Source organism: Antedon mediterranea, chromosome 6 (assembly GCF_964355755.1).
Source record: "Antedon mediterranea chromosome 6, ecAntMedi1.1, whole genome shotgun sequence".
Taxonomy (NCBI): Eukaryota; Metazoa; Echinodermata; class Crinoidea; order Comatulida; family Antedonidae; genus Antedon; species Antedon mediterranea.
In genome coordinates, this window is record NC_092675.1 from 5926074 (window position 1) to 5947091 (window position 21018).

Below are 21018 nucleotides of genomic sequence, written 5' to 3' on the forward strand. Positions count from 1 at the left end.
ATCCTAAACCGTCCAGCGATGTGATGTACTGAGATATATAATTATAATATACTTTATAAGTGCGATAGCGAAATTTATTAAAACTAATCATAAACTAAACATTTATAATGGATACAAACTTTTCCTGATTACAAATATTTTATATCTGTATCTGTTTGTAATATAATCCGCTACCAAAACAATACCAGCTAGTATCGTAAAGTATTAATTTCAAAATAGACAAACGTTAATGGATTTTAAAAGTGAACATTTTTTTACAAACTATTATGACCTTGGGTATTTTCAGTATTCACAAGATCCGGATGCATTAAGGCCACCGACGTTCACATTATTACAGATCATATACTTATTTTTAAACGATAATTTAATATCAATGATTTCCGGATCTCACTATGGAAAACTGTTACTTGGGTAGGCCTAACTTGAAGGTGATTGGCTAATATGTTGCACTTTAAATAGTTGCCTAGGCATCGTGCTGTTTCTCTCTTCAAACTGCTAATAATAGTTATATTTATTTTACCCATTTGAATTTCTTAAGTTTTAAGTCCGCGACGAAAGAGTTCTGAGGTCAGCTGAACTCTTTTTTCCGTCCTGCACTAGGCATCAATTAACATTAACATAAGTTAGCAAATACTGAGTAAATTCACCGTTTGTGGAAAGTTTCTAATGTATGCGTTTTAACATATTCAATGAAGCTTTCGTTTTCTAAATTGTACTTTATTTTGGAAATGTATCGTAAAAGGTCTTTCACACCTTTTTCGGCACGGTTCCGGTCCGGCGCCGGAAAATCCAATCGTCAATGTTTCGTTTTCGTGGCTACAAACATGGCGCATTGATTGGCACAAGCCGCATGGAGCGTCGTGAAAAGGAAACATTATTCGCCGGACCGGAACCGTGCCGGAACAGGTGTGAAAGACCAGGGAAGAGTTAATTCTTCCCTGGAAAGTTCTAAAATAGATCAACAGTCCTGACCTTCTCACACGTACATTATAGGAATTATATGTAAAATTTATGTCCAGATTGTTTTTTATTGTTTCAGCAGCACATAAATAACTATGTTCGACTCTAATTGCTTAAAATCTTTGTATCGACTTTGTATTTCTTAATTAATTTAAAACTGAGTAACCTGCAATGTATAGGCCTACTGGTCCTTGGGTCAGTAAGCTCCTGACAGAAAATTTCGTGGACTACAGTATAATAAAGCATTGGGTTCCTACCACCGTATTTATTTACTATTTTCCCCACATTTCTATTTTTACATTTTTTTTTCTGAAGCCTCCGTCCAAAAAGTCCCAACTTAACATCCCCCATGTTCCAATAAATTACTAACGGTAAATTGTAATCAATTAAATTCGTACGTCCAGGACTTTAAATTAGAAACATCCATTACACAATCCGGGTTGTTGTCTGAAATTGCAAAATGATTTCCTATTTATTTATTCTCCTAATAATCAAATTTTAGGTACAGCAGCAAACATATCATTTATCCGGGTTAGGTAAAATGCATTATACAGTACTGTAACATTACCGTAGTGGGCGTTGTAGTCAATTTTGAAAATCAATCATCAGTGGAATGCCGTTATGGCGTTTCATACCGACATAAATAAAAACAAACAAAACGTGCAGTGAGTGGATGGAAGGTCTATGGTCGACATCATCAAGAAAAGCCCTAAAAACTAATAATTATACGTAATAAGTAACGTGTGTTTAATTACGATTTTCTTGATAACTGTTCTATTGAAATATGCTTACGGTTGAAACTAAACTAACCATAACCATAAATGATACCTGTTTAGTTGGTCTAGCCTAGCTAGGCTTAGGCGTCCAGAGCAGGAGGAGGCTCTTTTCTCCTCCTCTCCCGGACCCCTCTCTGACCTGCCAGGAGAGCTTCAATATGAATTTGGCCCAGGCCTAGCCCAAGATTATTATTATTAGGGTAATAATAAATATTAATTACAAATGAATACCTACCTTTTTTAGGCTAGCTAGGCCTACTACTAGATAGTACTAGTAGTAGCCTAGTTAGTTAGTATAGTAGGCTAGTAAGTAAGTCAAAAAAGTTAGTCCTACTCCTACCTATTTATTTAAACGTTTCTTTTTGTATTTCTTTAGATAATACCAGCTAACTAGGAAAAGGCCTAGATAAGATAAGAGGCTACGCCTGCGTACAACATCTACTAGTAGGTCTAAAAGGCATACATTTTAACGTTTACGCACTATGAATCATCTAGCCTAACTATAAATAATGCATCAACTGCAAGGTAAATTGTGCTTTCTGCTGGTCTTTGTAATTTTACATGCGGAAAATGGTAAGTATTTAAGTCAATCTAAATATGTACTGAGATCATAGTAGTATTTTTTTTTTTAATTAAGAACTTAAACATTCATTAAAATATTTTTATTTCTATTTTCAAGGAAATTCATTTGAAACAATACATTTTAAAAGTAAAACTGCAATTAATGTACAAACATCAGCTGCATACGATGTCATTTTAAGAATCCTTCCACCAAACACTGCAGCACAGTTTAAAGTCTCTGTCAATCCTGACATTGGCCCGTCTCACCTCACAACTTACAAGGTAAAAGACTCTTCTGTTATAAGATCTGACATCAACAGGTGATTGTTCTTGCAATGTCATTATGAAAGGGTCTTTCATAGAAGCACAATTTACACATTAGTAAACATAAATTGTTCAGCTCCAAGTTCGGCCGCCGTCTTGCTTGAATTCCACTAAATTCAATCCATGGGCTAAAGTAAAAGAGAAATTAATGAATCACATTTCATAAATCGAAATGAAAACTCATTTTTTCTTTTCTCTTTCTTTTTCTTCTATATTGAGAAAAATTAAAAAGAATACTGATGTAACTTTTTTAATACACTTATTGTATTTTACCTATAAAACAGAAAGAAAGGCCAAATTTGATAAGAGTGTATGTGCCAATATAAGCAATTATATTATTTTTTTTAAAGATATCTCTTTTAACCATATTATAGTACATACATGTTATAAACAAATTTTTTTAAACATTTTTTTTTAATTTAATCTTTCTATGTCTTTGTCATGGAATGGAATACTGAATAAAAGTGGGCTAAACCCACGAAAGAGAAAAACAAATTTAATCCATGTCCTCTTTTTCTCTTCCCTTCTACAACTGAAAATGAAAATTGATGAGTAATATATATTCAAAGATGTCACTCTGTGAGCTAGATTTAAAGCCCAGCATTTGATTTAGTACCGATGCCAATGTATATATAATTTTGTTATAATATTATTTTACAACTTTTTTTTTGCAGTTTTCGTCTGATGGCAAGATAGTTTATATCACTGGTACATCAGGTGTAGCAGTTGTTTGGGGATTCCATCACTATTTAAAACACTACTGTAATTGTCACATCTCATGGCAGGGGAGTCAACTAGATCTCCCTTCACCTCTCCCAGTTGTCAGTCCAGAAGTCTTAATAACAAGCTTAAATCAGTATGTAAATTTTGCTGCAATGCCTTTTAGTTTTATAGCTTTATGAAATTCATTGACAATTTATAGCTCACAAAAATAAATATACTAGATGAAGAATCAATGACATCGCAAAAAAAAATGATGATAGATAATTTATTTCAATATTATATACATGTATGAACAGCTCCTATAATTATGCTGTTTATAATCGGAGCGCAATTGTGTTTGAAATATGTAAACATGATTAAATTTAATAGGCTAATTAAACCTATTTTATCTACAAGTAACCCATTTACACCTTGCTGGAGAGAGGCAAACGTAAGAAAAATGTCTTTCATAAGGGCACAAGTATTGCGATGAGCGTTGTTACTGAAAATCCAACATAACTTTACCACATGACCTTACATGATTCAAAATTTAAGGCTGGAAAATTCAAAGTACATACGGATGCAGTATACACAAACTATTTGTCATTTTGAAAAACAAAACACCCTTAAAATCGTAATGAAACAGGTAACCATAATATGATTAATATTTTGTTGTTCCTGCAGCTTTTGATAGAATCTGCACTGCATTAATTTAATGTCATTTAATTGAATAGAATATGACTTTGCTTTTCATTTATAAACCTAGGGTACGCTATTATCAAAATGTTTGTACTGTCAGTTATTCGTTTGTGTTCTGGAACTGGACAAGATGGGAACAACACATAGATTGGATGGCCCTGAATGGTATCAACCTACCGTTGGCATTCACAGCACAAGAGAGCATCTGGCAACGAGTCTATCTAAAAATGGGCTTAACTCAGCAAGACCTAGATGAGCATTTTGCTGGCCCAGCATTTTTAGCATGGTAAATACATCTAATACTGAAATTCTAAGTACAGTATTACTATTCCTACTACTACTACTACTACTACTACTGCTATACTACTACAATACTACCAAGTACTACTACTACAACTACTACTTACTACTAATACTACTACAACTACTACTACTTGTACTACTACTAGTACTACTACTACTTGTACTACTACTACTGCTGCTACTAATACTATTACTACTACTACTTGTACTACTAATACTTGTACTACTACTACTTTATTACTACTATACTATTACAATATTACCAAGTACTACTACTTTACTACTACTACTACTACTACAACTACTACTTTACTACTTACTACTACTACTTGTGCTACTACTTGTGCTACTACTTGTACTACTACTACTTGTAGTACTACTACTACTACTTGTACTACTACTACTACTACTTACTACTACTACTACTACTATACTATTACAATACTACCAAGTACTACTACTGGACTGCAGTACTAAAGTACTGTATGTAAGTGCCTAAAATAGTAATGATTTTTATTTCACCAGGAGTAGAATGGGCAACATAAATGCATGGGGTGGACCTTTATCATCACATTGGCACACATTTCAACTTGACCTTCAACATAGGATTCTGAAACGAATGCGTTCTCTTGGCATGATGCCAGTTTTGCCTACTTTTGCCGGACATATACCAAATGCAATCACAAGGTACGTCCAAACTTTTCTAATATCATAAAAGGAAAATCAAGGTACACTAGTATACAAATAAAGCCCTGTCTACACTATCAAACTAGTTTGTCGAAAAAAATGTTTGATGTGCCCAAATATTTATAGTGATATTCCCAAATATGGTAGTGATATGACATTATCATGTCCAAATATTTGATCACATTTTTTTGTCACATAAAGTTTGATAGTTTAGACAGAGCTTAATGAATTTTTATGTGTGGCATGGTACAAATAAAGGCATGGCGTGAATGATGGAAGGTTATATTTGTATTTAATTTATAGCTTTTCATCATACATACTATTGCACGCTATGTGACCCACAATCATCCAATCAAATGACAGGATTTTTATTTAGGTGTTATATAAACCTGAATATTGCATTATTAAATTAAACTTTCCAGTATATTTAGCACCAATTAATTATTATTGTTATTTTATTTTAGATTATTCCCAAATGCTTCTGTTACAAGATTAAGAAATTGGGGCCACTTTAGTGACCCTTACTGCTGGTAATTTTTATTTTATTCCTTTCAGCAAAACATTACATAAAATTAAACATTCAACATAATTAAAGTGGATTTCTGAGGAAAGTCAAGTTTACGCCACTATCACCATATATATGTTGTTATTTTGATTTCATTGAAGAAGAACAACAACAAAAGTTCATAATACCGTATATCCTCTGGTATAATCTCACCCACATAGAACATAAATTGGGTCCGACTATACCAGGAAAAAAAATGAGTGGTAAAGCATTTCTTGTAAAAACTCATCTAACTGGCTAGAGAGAGGCCTACATCCAGACCAAATGTCAATACTGGGACTATACCCTGGGGATGCCTGTTTGTGAAATCAGAGGAAGAGGTGGGATTAAACCAGAAGTGGGATGTTACCTGAGGATATACCGTACATACATGAATACAACAACATTTACTTGAAAAAGTTATTGCAAAAAATTAATTATAAACTAGATATACAATAAATCATCAATTATTACCCCTGTAGTTGTACAGTATTACATTCCTGTATAGAATGAAACAATTTTGTTTGAAGGTAAAATTACTTTTCATGTTTTATTTATTCCAGCACATACTTACTCGATTCCCAGGACCCATTGTTTAAGCAAATTGGTACTGCTTTTATTAAAGAAGTAAGTTTAACAGAATATAGTTTTTGATACATTTTTATGTCTTGGTGTGAGTTTTACTGTTATTGACATAATTTCTGAAAAACTTTTGAAACTAAAGTTGAACTGATATATGTTGAGATTTTAAATGTTTATTTTTGATCAAATCTTTGTTTTAGATGATTGAAGAATATAATGGAACTGACCATGTTTATAATGGTGACTTGTTCAATGAAATGACTCCATCATCAAGGTATTATAATGTTTTTAATGGCGACATTTTCAATGAAATAATTACGTAATCGTAAAGGTATTATATTACAGTAAAACTCCTCCTTTGGGACACCCCTATTAAGGGGATACTTTTATGTGAAATGAACGAGGGGATATATATTTCAACACCATGGCTAACCCCTATTTAAGGGACACCCCTATGGGGACACTTCCATGTGAAATGAACGAGGGGATATATATTTCAACACTATGGCCAACCCCTATTAAGGGGAAACTTTTATGTGGAATGAACGAGGGGATATATATTTCAACACCATGGCCATCCCCTATTTAAGGGACACCCCTATTAAGGGGAAACTTTCATGTGAAATGAACGAGGAGATATATATGTCAACACCATGGCCAACCCCTATTTAAAGGACACCCCTATTAAGGGGATACTTTCAAGAATTACACCTACACATAAATGTGTCTACTTTGTATGTATATTTTGGACATATATCTGGGCATTTAAAATTCACCATTTAAAAAAAGAGTCGAGGAATAATTGTCTGGAAAGCTTGTAGATTGTGTAATTTTCTCATTTTTTTCAGCATTTTTTTTACAATTCTCATAATTTAATGTTAATATTATTCCCTATCAAATATAACACAATTATTATGTACAAGCTGATCTATCTGGGCATTTAAAATTCACCATCTAAAAAAGAGCCAAGGAATAATTGGATCTCTGGCAAGCTTGTAGATCACATAATTTTCTCATTTTTTCAGCATTTTTTTTACAATTCTCATAATTTAAAGTTAATAGTATTATTAAATTATTATTATTCCCTACCGAATATTATGTACAAGCTGATTTTATTATAATTGTGATAGTGTGTTTCATGGTTCAAGTTCCAAGAATGCTTCAGACTAAACAGGAAATTATTCTTACTGAATTAATTCATAAACTTAATAGATTGAAGCTTAAAATATTCCCAAATGGAATAATGAAATAACCTTCTGTATTAAAAACTTAAGTACCAATAAATATAGTTTTGTAAAGTAACCTCCCCTAAAAGGTCATGTGGTTTCTTAAGATGTATTGTCCCCCAAAAACATTAAAAAAAGAAGATTAATTATTAATCAGACTTTCAATATGTTATTTTGTAGTTCTAATCAAGTTAATCACTTCCATAGAAAAAAATAAAAACAATAATGTTTTCACTTGTAAAATGACAAAATAAATAATTAAATTCAACCAAAAACCCTATTGGCTGGCAGCTAATTTGACCATTTTTTGCTTTAAATTACAGTTTTTTCAGGTAAATACATTTTCGATTGAATTTTTTGTCAAATACCTATTATGTTACATTAAATGGCATATTCAACAACAATTTTATTAATAATTATTTTTTCAGAGGGACAATACATCTTTAGGCATTTTTAGCCACATTCCTCATTCACACTTATATATTACTTCATAATTATATCTCATAACTTTCTATGTTAAGGGAACGTCCTTAGAATTTAAAAATAGTTGTATATATTGTAAATACTACTTATTAAGGAAAATCCTTTTATGGGAAATATCTTGCCAAATTGTCATTGAAAACCAATTTTTTATGTTTTCGGTTTTTTTCACATTAGAAAAACACTATGAACTGTTAAATATATTTTATTTCATTTATTTATTTATATCAATTTTGATTTCAGTGACCCAGATTATCTTTCTGCAGCTAGCCGTGGTGTTTATGATACGATAGCAGCAGCTGATTCTGGGGGTGTGTGGTTGATGCAGGCATGGTTATTTACTAAAGGAACATTCTGGACTCATGAAGCGATTAAAGCCTTCCTTGGTGGTGTACCAAAGGTAAGGTTTTGGTAAAAGGCTATTTTTATCCCTCTTACCGTATTGTTTCTAATAAACGCCCCGCCCATAATAAATGCCCCCTCTGAGGTTTTTTCCATATTGTAATGCAAATAGAATTGCATGTGTATCCTGTCCTTAGATTGGTATTAAAGGGAAATATATTTATTTCACCCACTAGCGATGGACTTATTGCTGTTCAAATAACTAGCAAACAGGATATGGCCTAGATATAGCTTGCACATTAACTTGTTTTTCAACAAATAAACTTGTTAACTGTTTTAAAGCAGCCTGTTTAGGTTATTTTTTGGTGTTAAAATTTACCTCCAATAAACGCCCCCCCCCCCCCCTTTTTCTGAAAAAATGCAACGCCCCCGGGGCGTTTATTAGAACCAATACGGTATATGTTTACATCTTTTTTCAGTAGTAAATTAGATGTAAACATTAGATTATATAAACTTTATTCGTCAAATATGTAAACAAAAAATTGGCAAGATATTGGGCCTTAATTGACAATACAATAAATACATCTCAAAATACATAATGAGATAATTATAAAAAACTAAATATGTTAAATTGCAATAAAATTTCAAGTTACCATACCATTATTGTTTTACCATAAGATATTGATGTACATTTAAAATACCTACAACCAATCCAATTACAGAACGTTTTACAATATGAATTGTACTGGTTTATTTTGTGTGATTATTACAGTAACGAATAAAATACTGTAGATGTGGGGTAGAGAATTAAAATGTATGATTTATTCATAGGGTAAGCTTATTTTACTTGATCTTCAAGCAGAGAGCCAGCCAGTGTACAACAGAACCAGCTCATTCTTTGGTCAGCCCTTCATCTGGTCTATGCTGCATAACTTTGGAGGTAACCATGGCATGTATGGCATGCTAGATGCTGTTAATCAGGTATTGGATGTTTAATACCCTTTTAACATCTTCATAAATTGTAAAAAGTTGTAACCATGTTTGATCTCCCGATTTATTACATGTTTTCATATTCACAAACCATTAGAAATCTTGGAAGAAGGCATAGTTGCGCGATATTCGATTATTATGATTAGTTAGTTTAATACCAGGACAATACACGAACTAGCAGACATCTTAGAACAAAAAAAGACATGCCTCTTGCCGGTGTGTTTTTCTCCCAAGATTTCACCGGAGTCCCATGTGAAATCTCAGGAGATTTTCCAGAAAATTGTTTTCACACTACGGAAACCTTTTAACAAGTTGTTACTTTTTGCAAATATGAAAAGGGTATAAGTGTACAGAAAAATGCAAGCTATATGGCCAATATGAACCTGTAACAATTTATAGGTCATCATCATTGAATCGCCGTACAGCCATCGCCGTAAATTGCTGTGACGTCACAGATGTATCGCAAAATCTACTTAATGAGTCCAGATAAGCAAAAGAAACAATAAAAAAAATTAACATTTAAATTTTGTACGATTTATTTACAAATTGTGTTTAATAGAAATTTTCCCGGTTTGCCTGACTTTGCCAGAGAACTCATGACGTAAATTTTGCGATGCACATGTGATGTCACAGCAATTTACGGCGACGGCAGTACGGGGAGCGTGTGCGGCAATATCCTTAATCTCGCGATCGTTCTGAAATCATATGTACACCCCTAATACGTGGTTAAAATATGGTCCTCGGTCAAGTTGTCCTTTAAGGATATAAATATTCATATTTGTTTTAATTATAGGGACCATTTGATGCGATGAAATATAAGGATAGTAGTATGATTGGTACCGGTTTATCACCAGAAGGAATCGATCAAAACTACATTATTTATGATTTCATGAGTGACCTGATGTGGAGGAATAAATCTGTGGATATCCAAAAATGGTATTTTAATTTATTTGTATACATTTGGTTTTAAAACATCATAAGTTTAGAAATTCTAAGAGATATACCTAATTGGCCGTTTGGTTATTTAAACATCCATTTATATTCAAATACACAATTTCTGATGTGGTTTTAAAGTAGTTTGAAAAAATATTATTTAAGCAAATTATATTGCTAAATTTCTTTGAAGATCAGTGTTGTGAACTACACTATGCTGTGAAGTCCACCATAGTTGTTGTTAGGGACTTTTAGATTTTTATGTCGACTGCTACCCTATGACGTCATTTTTATGATATTACAATAGTTGACTGACAAATTTGAGCACTTGTTTATTGGCATTTTGTCATTTGCTCTCTGACATGAGTAAAGTTTAAATAACTTATAAACCATTTTATACATTTTCTCAGTCAGTTCTTATTAATATTTAATTTTTGCAGGATTAAAAATTATTCATTACGGCGCTATGGATCTGAGTCCGCAAGCCAGGCTCTTTTGCTACTTGCTAGGTCTGTCTACAACTGCACAGATGCTCATGAGGATCACTGCGCAGCCATAGTTGTCAAACGGCCTACCAAAGACATGTCATACCAAGTAAGGTTGTATTGTGTACATTTCTGAATCTTTGTGGACAAAAACGTCATCACTCTCTGACCATGAAAGATTAAACCAAAAACAAGGACTTAACGTTAGTTAGTGGTCTCTGTATAATTTTTGGCTAGTTAGGCTGTTTTAATAATAATAATATCCTGGATTTATATAGTGCTATGAAACCTCTAAAGGGCTGAACATTATTACCCTGGTCATTTATGCATCCAACATGTATGGAAACATACTACCATAATACAGCTGGTAATCAGCGCAAAGGTGTGTCTTGATCAAACCGGGTACCCATTTATACACCTGGGTGGAGAGAGGCAAACATAAGTAAGTATCTTGCCTTAGGATACAAGCAATGCGGCGAAAGTTGGATTCGAACCGCGATCTCACGATTAGTAGTCCAACACACTGCGCCACACACCCTTGCACAATTGTTGTCTATCCACCTTTACAGAAAAAGTAGCATTAACAGAATATTTCCTTTATTATCACAATAAACCAAAAGAAAATGAGTACAGTAATGGTTGTTATTTTGTATTCCTTTGTAGATTTGGTATAATGAAAGTGATGTAGTAGCAAGTTGGAAGGCTTTCCTCAAAGCTGTAGACAAAGTAAAAATCTCTAGATTATTCAGGTCAGTATAATCCAGTGATATGTAAAGCCGAAGGCTAGATGGTAATCTTCTAATGTTATCGCGGCTTAAAAGTGATTCTCCATGGAGAGGAAAAAACTAACAAGATGGCGGCTGCAATCGACCAATCAGATATGCACTACGCAGTACGCACTACTACGCCTGTGTTGAGCCTATCTGCGTGAGAACGATACGCAACGCAGCGCGTTAAGCGTATAAACGCGAACGCATTCTATGATCCTCATATACAAAAAATGCTATATTACCAAGAAATTATTAATCTATTGCGATTAACAATAATTATATTTAATATTATAAAAACTTCACTGTGCTTTGACAAGAATATGTGTGTGAATTTATGTGGTGTTAATGTATTATTTTAGATTATTATTTTTTATATTAAATAATGTTTTTGAACACATTTACGACCGCCATCTTGTTGGTTCCCCTCCTGTTGGAATCAATTTTCAGTCTGGAGTGTGCCTTCTAGCCTTCGGCTTAATATCTCGATGGTATAATCAATTTAATTAATACAATATTTGCTTGATCTTTATGAAAGTGATAAAAGATTAACTTAAATTGATTGATTTTTACTATGTTAAGTTTTGTCTACACTATCAAACTTTATGTGACAAAAAAAAATTTGAGGTGCCCGTATATGGACATGATGATGTCATATCACTACCATATTTAAGCAGACACTACCATATTTGGGCACATCACACATTTTTTGTCAAACTAGTTTGATATTATGTAAACAGAGCTATACTACTTCTTTTCATGTGCAATTTTTTTTATACCTTGAATTTTATATTTATATCTTATACTATTATATATACTTTGTTATGAACAAATACATTTTTTATGTTGTGCTTCACAAAATCAGCGTCATAAGCCATGCAATTTTCAATTGTTAAAATTATTTCAGATCTAACATATTAAAAATCAGAATTGTGCTTGCACTCGTTTGCATACAGTAGCTACATCGTTGTCGTATCTGTTCTTAAATTTTTACTACAGCCCTGAAATAAATGAAATTATTATTGTTTTATACCCTTATTAAATCTTAGAAGCATAGCATAGGCATCCCAAATAAGATTATATCTGTAAATTGTTGGCTTTTAAACCTGTTTTGTGTCTATTTTTAAGGTATGATATTGTTGATGTCACACGACAGGTACTTCAGGATGTTGCATATCATGTTTACACTAACATAATGAATGGATATAAAACAAACAATTACACAGCTGTTGAGTGAGTTTTTCTTTGATATTGTCTGAACTTATTGTGGTCTCTCTGTCAAATAAGTGGATGTAATTATTATTATTATTACATTTTGACGATAAAGAAATGTGTAATATCTCTTTACTTCTTGAATCTAGTACTTATGGTGATATGTTACTTGAGTTGCTGTTGGACATGGATAGAATACTATCTTCTCATGAGGACTGGTTGCTAGGGAAATGGCTTGTTGCGGCCAAGCTGCTTGCTACCAATGCTGAGGTAATCAATGACAATATTAAGCAATGATTAAAAAAATAAATCAGGAAATAGAGTTGAGCATTCTTACACCTACGCACCCTGATATAAAATGTCTGGATGTACTTCAATTCAATTCCATTATTTTATTTTCGTCAAACACTCTGTTTCAAAAATTGTCTTGCGTGTCACTTACATAAGTATGATAAAATGAGTAAAATATAGACAGTACGACACCAAAGGATAAAAAACAAATGCAAATACTAAATTTTAAGAAATGTACAAGTAGCTAAACTCCTGTAGCTAAGCTTATTGATAAGAATGAATGACTGGTTCTTAAAGCTCTGTCTACACTATCAAACTTTATGTGACAACATAATTTGATGTGCCAATATAAGGATATGATGGTGTCATATCACTATCATATTTGGGCACATCATACTGATGATACAGATGATGATAATTAAGTTTTTAATCTCTTTTTATTTTTAGGAACAGAAGCTATATGAGTTCAATGCCAGAAATCAAATTACTCTTTGGGGTCCCAATGGTGAGGTAGGTATACATGTCCTTGCAACATCTTACTCAGTAACAGATAAAGCATTTTACCTAATAGGCATAGATCCAACTTCGTCACAGTTCATCCCACATCACTGATTCAAATAGCAATGTTATAAGAAAGTATATATTTATTTTCTTGAAAATCATAATTTTCTAAAAAACTTGTGTTGAATTCTGTACACTGTAGTACAACTAAGTAGAACCTCTAGAAACGGGACACCTTCAGGACCCAATAAAGTGTCCCTTTAATAGGGGTGTCGTCTTATTAGTGGTTGACAATGATATTAAATTATATGTTGCCCCTTGTTTGTCTAAAGTGTACCCTTAATAAGATTAATTTGGGTTCTCTACTGTATTAGTGTTTATTATATAAAAGTGTAATAACAACTTATTACTTTAAAGTATTAAAATACTTTATAGAGAATTGTACTATTTTATTTCTATTTATCTTAGATTCTGGACTATGGAAATAAACAATGGGGAGGTTTACTTAAATCGTAAGTACAATAAGTATACATAGATTGTTAGTTTTTCTTTTCCTTATAAATCCAAAACTTTATGTTGAAATTTTATTTTGTAATTGGAAGAACATTTGTTTTTTAGAGTTTTTATAATCGTTATCTACATTATGCTATATACAGTCAGGAAAGAGTGATTTCGCTCTTCCCTGATACATATTTTGATTTACATATTTTTATATACATATTTTTTAATATTGTGCATTTATCTTTATTTAGTTATTATTATGATCGATGGAAACTGTACATAGATACACTACTGAATTGTGTAGTGACAAAGCATAAATTCAACCAAACAGTCTTCAATGAGCAAAGCCTAATGTTAGGTCAAGCTTGGACCAAAGATACAACAATTTATCCAGTCATTCCTACAGGTTGGTGTCTAAATTTATTTTGTTTACGTTGGTTTTTTTTTCTCTTTTGTGGGGGCAGCCCACTTTTATTGCACAGATTGTGCTTTGTTTGAATACTTTGATAACATTTTCAAAGTCTTACATTGATAAATAAAGACATTTTGAACATAATATTTCTCTCATGATTTACATGAATTATATGATCAAAAAACAAACTAATATATGTTACAACGTTGTTGACAGTTATCAGTGTCACTCTTTTGCCAACTCAAATTGAGTGCTCTATATACATATACTATTCAATTTATTTATTTCCCTCATTGGCACTGACAAAATTGGCAGGTATTTTATCATCTGCTGATTCTTGAGTACATTTGAATTTAAACATATTTTTTCTATTTATAATGTGGTTTTATTTTATAGGGGATACTATTGAGATATCAAGACAACTATACAGTAAATATGAAACCAGTTTCAAGGAAATCAATCGGAAAATAAGGAAACAACATGAAAGAAAGCAATGAGCAATTTATATAATTGGTATTCCCAATAAGCCATTTGTTTAAGTTACAAAAGATTGAATTTCTCAGAACTTATTTTCTTTAAATTTTATAAGAAACTTGTTTTTTTTAATACAAATATTGAACCTATACAGTTTATGTTCAAACATATGATATCCAATCTCTAATAAAATAATGTACAATATAAAATACATTTTGTTATTTGCACTTTACTATGATTTATATTATTTAATGTAGTTGCTGGTCACTAGTTTCTTTTTTTTTATTTTATATATAATTATTATTATCAGAATAAATAAATGTTTGTGTGTTATAGTGATTATAAATAGATAATTGAACTATAGAGTATCAGATATGCAAGGATATTTCAATGTATTGAGTAGTATACACCTTTTTTGGTCATATCATACGTACAATTGTCATTGAATTTCAAATAGATGTTTCGAAATTGGTTTCAGCAGAGCATTGCAATATCAAAGATTATACAATCTTTGCTATAATTATGAACAGCGCCGCCTTTCCGATTTTTCACGAAAAAAAAAATCTTTCAAGCGTGAACTAAACAACATAAACTTTTACAAGTAAGAAGGAGAGAAAAAAAGATTTAATCTGGTCAGAAAGTCATGTAAGATTTAATTAAGATGATTAATAATATCACAATTGATAAAGGTTGCTCATGATTCTATGTAATGTAGTCAAGGCGGCCTAGGCTAGACAGAGATGCTTATAGCCTAGCCTAGGCTATATGTTGTTGTAGGCCAGACGTGGCAGGCTTACTTACTTACTAACTAGTACTAGTCTAGGCCTAGCCTTCTACTACTAGGGCCAGGCATAGGCCTAGACCATGGTCCAACTAGCCAGTAGGTAGGGCCCTCTTAACTCATAGTAAGCAAGCTAATAGGCTGGCAGAGAGACTATAAGCCTAAGTAAGGATGAATAGATGAGAGAAAGACTCTTAGTATAGTCTTACTTACTTTACTTATACTTATAATAGTATGTGTCTTACTTTTGTAAAAAGGATTTCAGAAAACAACATTATTTGTATTAATAAAAAAATTAGATATTAAAACATAATTTAAAGATTTCAATAGTCCATGCATCAAATTCGTTTCCCATCGACAAAGTCTATGTCCTTAATTTTTTTCTGTCAGCACAGGTTGGTCAACTTGCAATAGAAAATAATAATTTACATGCATGGTTGACCATGCCGATAGATCATATAGCTTTTTACACTTATTTTTAAATTATTTTAGAATCTCAAGGAATATTCTGATACCAATTAATGAAGACTAAACACATATGGCGTCTGTTGATGTTGTTGTTCCTGCTCACCATACTCTTTGTAGTTGAGTCCATTCTTTTACTCCCTATCCAATGGAACACAAATAGTCAATCCCGTCCAATGGCAAAAAGTCGTCAGGAGCGTGAATCAAAGATTGAGCATGCTATTTTTCGGCACAAACTCATTCAAGCAAAACGAAACAGATCGAAAAACAGCGTGGCCATTGATTCAACAAGCCTCCACCTACCAAAACATTTGCTACCTCCAAAAAAGGCCAATACCTCATTTTCTAATATTGCCTCTCGGATGCTAGACTGTGAAGATGTTCTTGAGATGAGTTTAGTAAAACGAATCGGCAGGGGTACTACCAAAGAGGTATGGAAAGCAACTTATCAGGGTAAAGAAGTTGCCATTAAGATGGTCTCTCATTCTGTTGCTGATATCAAGATGTGTATGAACAGAATAGGAAATCAAGATAGAGAGGAACAGCGAAGGTGCTATATATTTGCCAATTACAAACTAATGAAGGAGATATCATTACTAATGGATTTAAAACATTCTAACATAATCAAGGTATGTCAAAAAAGATACGAGAGCTTTTGATTTGCAATAAGACCTACAAATTGATGTGTCATCTGCACCTACAAACCGCCAAAACTGTGACAGACAATATAGTGATAATGAACATCTCAACATGCGCACAATAACTTGACATTCTGTAACTTATTCCTTCTTAGGTCAACGATTGTTGATCCCTTTTCGAGTATAATTTCACCTCTAAAGCTCTGTCTACAAAAAAAGTGTAATGTACCAAAATTAACTATGGTTAATATGCAATCAGATTACCTCAGTACCCCTAATTTTCACCAAATTTATATCTATGCCCCCTGGGACTTATACGGTATATATTTTTTAGTTGAGAGTGTTACTTACAGTACTGTGTGTATTTTTAATTAATTTTGGTTGGATTTTTTTTTTCCTCAGATTCTTGGGTATTGCATTCTTCAAGATGAGTCAATATTTGGCGATGATCACAGTATAGTGTCTGTTGTTGAGATTGGCGACAGGCTAAGCAAGAGAAAGGTTATGAATATGCCATGGTCACAGCGAATACAGGTACACAGTTTTTAATGTTTTTAGATTTCTTTATTCTGATGCTGAAAACTGTTCATCAATACTATCAATCAATATATAATGTATATTTTGAGGTTTGCTGCTGAATTTTGAAGTATTGTTTTAAAAGTTTGTTGAAAAAGCTTTAGATTTTAGGTGAGAGGTTGAGGTTAGTGAAAAGCATGAGATTTAGTTGAGAGCTTGAAGTTGGTGAAAAATCGCGAGATTTTAGGTGACAGCCTGAGGTTGGGGCAAAAACTTGATCCTCGCACCAAGTGCGTGAGACTTGACGTTTTTGACTTTCATTATTATCATTTTAAACCTCAAAAAAATGGAAAAAAGGAGGTAGAAAAACAATAAAATCAAAGTAAAAACAATACAATTATACAGTATTATAGTAATATTTATTTTTATTTAAAAACAGCATTAAACAAACTCTTTTTCCAAGGAGTGGCAAAATAGGAAGTGTTGCTACAGTAGGCGTGCCACATCAATACTTAAAACATACATAATTCACTTAAAAACATTTAAATATACAGTACATTACAGTACAGAATATACTCAATTTAAAAAATGTATTCTTTTTTTTTTCTCTAACTTTTATTTTACTTACTCTGAATGCGCCTTCACTGTTTCAAAAGTGTGGCTTCCAAATAAATTATTATTAAATTATTATTATTCATTTCTTAACAGTTCAGCATAGATGTATTAACATTGTTACATCATCTAGAGACGTCTTCTATTGGTTCACTCCTATTGGCCGATTTTAAGATAAGCCAGATGGTGATAGTGAATGGCACCATGAAACTAGCAGACTTGGATGACATAGCTCCAGAAGAAACCAACTGTACTCAAGATTCCCATTGCCATTTTGGAAATAGAAACTTAGGTATGTATGTAAGTGAGCGGTTAAGACAGTGGAACCGTAATTACGTAGCCATAACATCGTCAGGGGTTCGAGGCTCACTCACTCCATGGTTCTGGTGGTAGAACGAGTCTTCTCACATAAGGACTATAAACCGTAGGTCCAGAGACAAGTAGGAGGTTACCCCAGTGTATTAGTACAACACAGCCACTGATCATAACTGGGCCCTCTTGGAGACCAGTCTTTGACTGAAGAGGTCGCCCAGTATAAATAAAATATTTCAATTAAGATATTTCAATATACTGCTTTTGTTTGTAGATGGTGAAATTATTAATGTCAATTTTTTCTTGCTTGAAGTAGGTATTGTTTGATTAGTGGACTTTCAGTTTTGGTTGTTTTTCTTTAGCTTTCACATTCTCATTTATACATACAGTAATAAGAGAGTGTTGTTGGAGGATGCAAGTCAATAACTTTAGACCCTTTATTTGAAATTCTGACTTGTTGTTCCTGTTTGAAACATAACATTGAAAGGTTTAAAATATAATATTGAACTATTAGAGAGTCAACTTCTACACAATCACAGTTCAAAAAGCATAAAATATTGTTGCATGGCATCAGCCCACTATGACGTTGCAGCATCTTGAATTGAACATTATAAATATGAGAACATATTGTTACTTGATGAGCTTTGTATGTAAAAATTTAGGATTTTATTAAGAAATTATTTCTTTAATATTGACATTCAATGGAATATTAAATATAATTTTAGAAACTGTGGTATTTTTAAAACTAAACAGATATACAGCGGCCATATTTTATGTTCTATTTGCATAATTCTGCATAAGTTGGCTCTCTAGAAATTTAATAATAATGTTTTTATTGTTTCTATGCACATCACAAAAACAAAACAAAATTACACTAGTGTAAAATAAAAAGGAAAGTGTGCAAACAGAGGCCAAAATAAGTCGAAACCTGTGGTGCCCATCTCCATTTCTTTAGCGTTTGGGCCAGACTCCACTAAAGTGTAAGTTTGTTGGGGGTATGCCACTCTTCCCGCCCAAACGAGTCTGATTTACCTTCCCAGTACTTTTTACATACCGGTACCCATTTCTATCACCTGGGTGGGGAGGAACAATGTGGATAGAGAATCTTGCTCAAGGACTCAACACTGCAGTGACCGGGCCGAGGCTTGAACCGACAACCTCTTGATTGCAAGTCTAATGGTCTAACCACTGCTCCACAGTTTGGAGACAAACTTTAATTCATGGCAACCAGATAAATAAAAAAATAAATAAAAAATAAATACAATATTGAAGGTATAGTAGTTTTAACATCTGAATTTCTTTGAAGTCTATAGAAGGTTTCCTAGAAGAGTATCAATACTGAACTCTCCACATGTCTTGAACCAACCATGCACTTTACTGTAAGTATCAATTGTCACTCTTTGTCATCTCTCTCTTTCTAGGTGTTCAATGTTCATCATCGATGTGCCATGGTAGAAATTCAAAATTAAACCTTCTGAGTTTTTTCGAAAAGTTCCATGAAATTATTTTTAAAGACGTACCAGATACTCTTGAAACCGAGGTCAAGGCAGCGGTCAAAAAGTTAGAGAATCTTCAGGTATCCAGCGGTCAACTTGTTGAAATCTTTAAAACATTCCAAAGAAAATTCACCAAATAATTTAATCGTCTCATTTTTATTTTTCCAATTACATTTTTACGAAACAAATATTTTATGGAAATTTTAACTAATATTATCAAAGTTAAATTAAAAGGTACATTGTTGAAATTATCTATCTTTTCTAAAAAGGTATATTTTTATTAACTTCATGTTATTGATGAAGAATTTGAATCAATTATATTACATTTCTCTATTTTACTTTCCTTATATGAAATGAATATATAAATGAATGACTTGATATTTTGATAAGAAGATAAAAGTCGCTCTGTCTATACTATCAGTAACATTTATTTTATTAAAATCAATTTGTTAAGAATTAAATTATTGATTCATGGCTATTAGAAAAATAAGCAATAATTACACATAGCTGTACTGTATACTAATATATGTGATAATTTCTAGGTGCTTTGTTTAAATTAAAAGAGTAGCTCTGTGTTTAACTTTTTGTTTGTTTTATCAAGTATAAACTTTTACACTGTTAATAACCACACATTTTTTTTTCAATATTGATGAAGCAGAACAAGTGTTTTGAAATAAGCCCATTTTCAAAAAGTTATGGCGTAAAAAGACTTTTTCGTAATGATATTAAATAGGAAATTCACAAAATGTACTCTTTTTTGTAAATGTGAGAAAATGAAAAATTATTTAACACTAAAGAACAATCAATTTTATGTAGGAAAATATTATTTTTATTACAATTCGTTACCAGTTAATGATAGTAAGTCATTGAAAATCAGTGAAATTCTTTATCTTTTAACATTAAAAAAAAAGTCTTTCTTTTCTTATACCACTCACTTATTTGGGGAAATACTTGTTCTTCTTCACCGCTGTTGAAATAAAAGTGTTACTAATCAATGTTACAAAGGTTTATATTTTAATTTTTAAAACAATAGATATTTTTAAAACTGGGTTATCCTTTAATAATATGAACTATGTGGTTTTGAGCCTTAGGTATTAAATACAATTGCAAATTATCTTGCCAAAGGGATTTTCACAACAGTATGTTCTTTTATAAAATAACAATTTATTGCCACTAAATTGCAAATAATTATTTTTAATGTAGAAAAGTATGATTACAGTAATTTACCTAGTATTATATTTCTATTGAAATATGTAAGAAAAATAATGTATTAATGATAATATTTTAGTTAATTTAGTAGATTTATATATAATTATTACTTATTTGATGGGTGCTTATTATAATATATTATAATATTTGCAATAAAATTACCAAACCAGCATTGGGATGGGTGGTGCTGAAATTTGGGTGTTAGAAGTAAATTGGCTCTTTTTTTTATTGGCCATT

General features: G+C 32.1%; 2 protein-coding genes across 5 annotated transcripts; both read left to right on the forward strand.

Annotated features, from left to right (window-relative positions):
- The first annotated feature begins 1630 nt into the window (after positions 1 to 1630).
- Positions 1631 to 14917, forward strand: LOC140051093 (alpha-N-acetylglucosaminidase-like). 4 transcript variants are annotated; one of them, XM_072096188.1, is made up of 20 exons: positions 1631 to 1696; positions 2113 to 2309; positions 2416 to 2579; positions 3296 to 3477; positions 4090 to 4308; positions 4851 to 5012; positions 5477 to 5542; positions 6120 to 6183; positions 6339 to 6412; positions 8088 to 8244; positions 9018 to 9167; positions 9970 to 10112; positions 10550 to 10703; positions 11258 to 11343; positions 12490 to 12594; positions 12723 to 12843; positions 13312 to 13374; positions 13834 to 13877; positions 14118 to 14272; positions 14675 to 14917. In XM_072096188.1, exons 2-20 carry the CDS (start codon positions 2246 to 2248, stop codon positions 14773 to 14775), a joined length of 2274 nt encoding a protein of 757 aa, XP_071952289.1. In that variant the 5' UTR covers positions 1631 to 1696; positions 2113 to 2245; the 3' UTR covers positions 14776 to 14917. The 4 variants fall into 4 exon arrangements, with proteins under 4 accessions (XP_071952289.1, XP_071952288.1, XP_071952290.1 ...); XM_072096187.1 differs by having other exon boundaries at positions 1642 to 1689; XM_072096189.1 differs by having other exon boundaries at positions 1672 to 1701.
- Positions 14918 to 15081: 164 nt separating this feature from the next.
- LOC140051362 (extracellular tyrosine-protein kinase PKDCC-like) lies at positions 15082 to 19989 on the forward strand. The gene is made up of 5 exons (XM_072096555.1): positions 15082 to 15397; positions 16026 to 16627; positions 17039 to 17170; positions 17861 to 18056; positions 19498 to 19989. The coding sequence occupies exons 2-5, from the start codon at positions 16055 to 16057 to the stop codon at positions 19710 to 19712; spliced, it is 1116 nt and encodes a 371-aa protein (XP_071952656.1). The 5' UTR covers positions 15082 to 15397; positions 16026 to 16054; the 3' UTR covers positions 19713 to 19989.
- The last annotated feature ends 1029 nt before the right edge of the window (positions 19990 to 21018 follow it).

What these genes read in the sequence shown, in the direction of transcription:
- LOC140051093 (XM_072096188.1), top strand. Translation starts at nt 2,246, where the DNA reads ATGCATCAACTGCAAGGTAAATTGTGCTTTCTGCTGGTCTTTGTAATT. An exon ending in TCTGTGGATATCCAAAAATG is followed by an intron (nt 10,113 to 10,549) that starts GTATTTTAATTT and finishes TAATTTTTGCAG; the next exon opens with GATTAAAAATTATTCATTAC. An exon ending in TGGGGAGGTTTACTTAAATC is followed by an intron (nt 13,878 to 14,117) that starts GTAAGTACAATA and finishes ATCTTTATTTAG; the next exon opens with TTATTATTATGATCGATGGA.
- LOC140051362 (XM_072096555.1), top strand. Translation starts at nt 16,055, where the DNA reads ATGAAGACTAAACACATATGGCGTCTGTTGATGTTGTTGTTCCTGCTC. An exon ending in AACATTCTAACATAATCAAG is followed by an intron (nt 16,628 to 17,038) that starts GTATGTCAAAAA and finishes TTTTTTCCTCAG; the next exon opens with ATTCTTGGGTATTGCATTCT. An exon ending in TTTTGGAAATAGAAACTTAG is followed by an intron (nt 18,057 to 19,497) that starts GTATGTATGTAA and finishes CTCTCTTTCTAG; the next exon opens with GTGTTCAATGTTCATCATCG.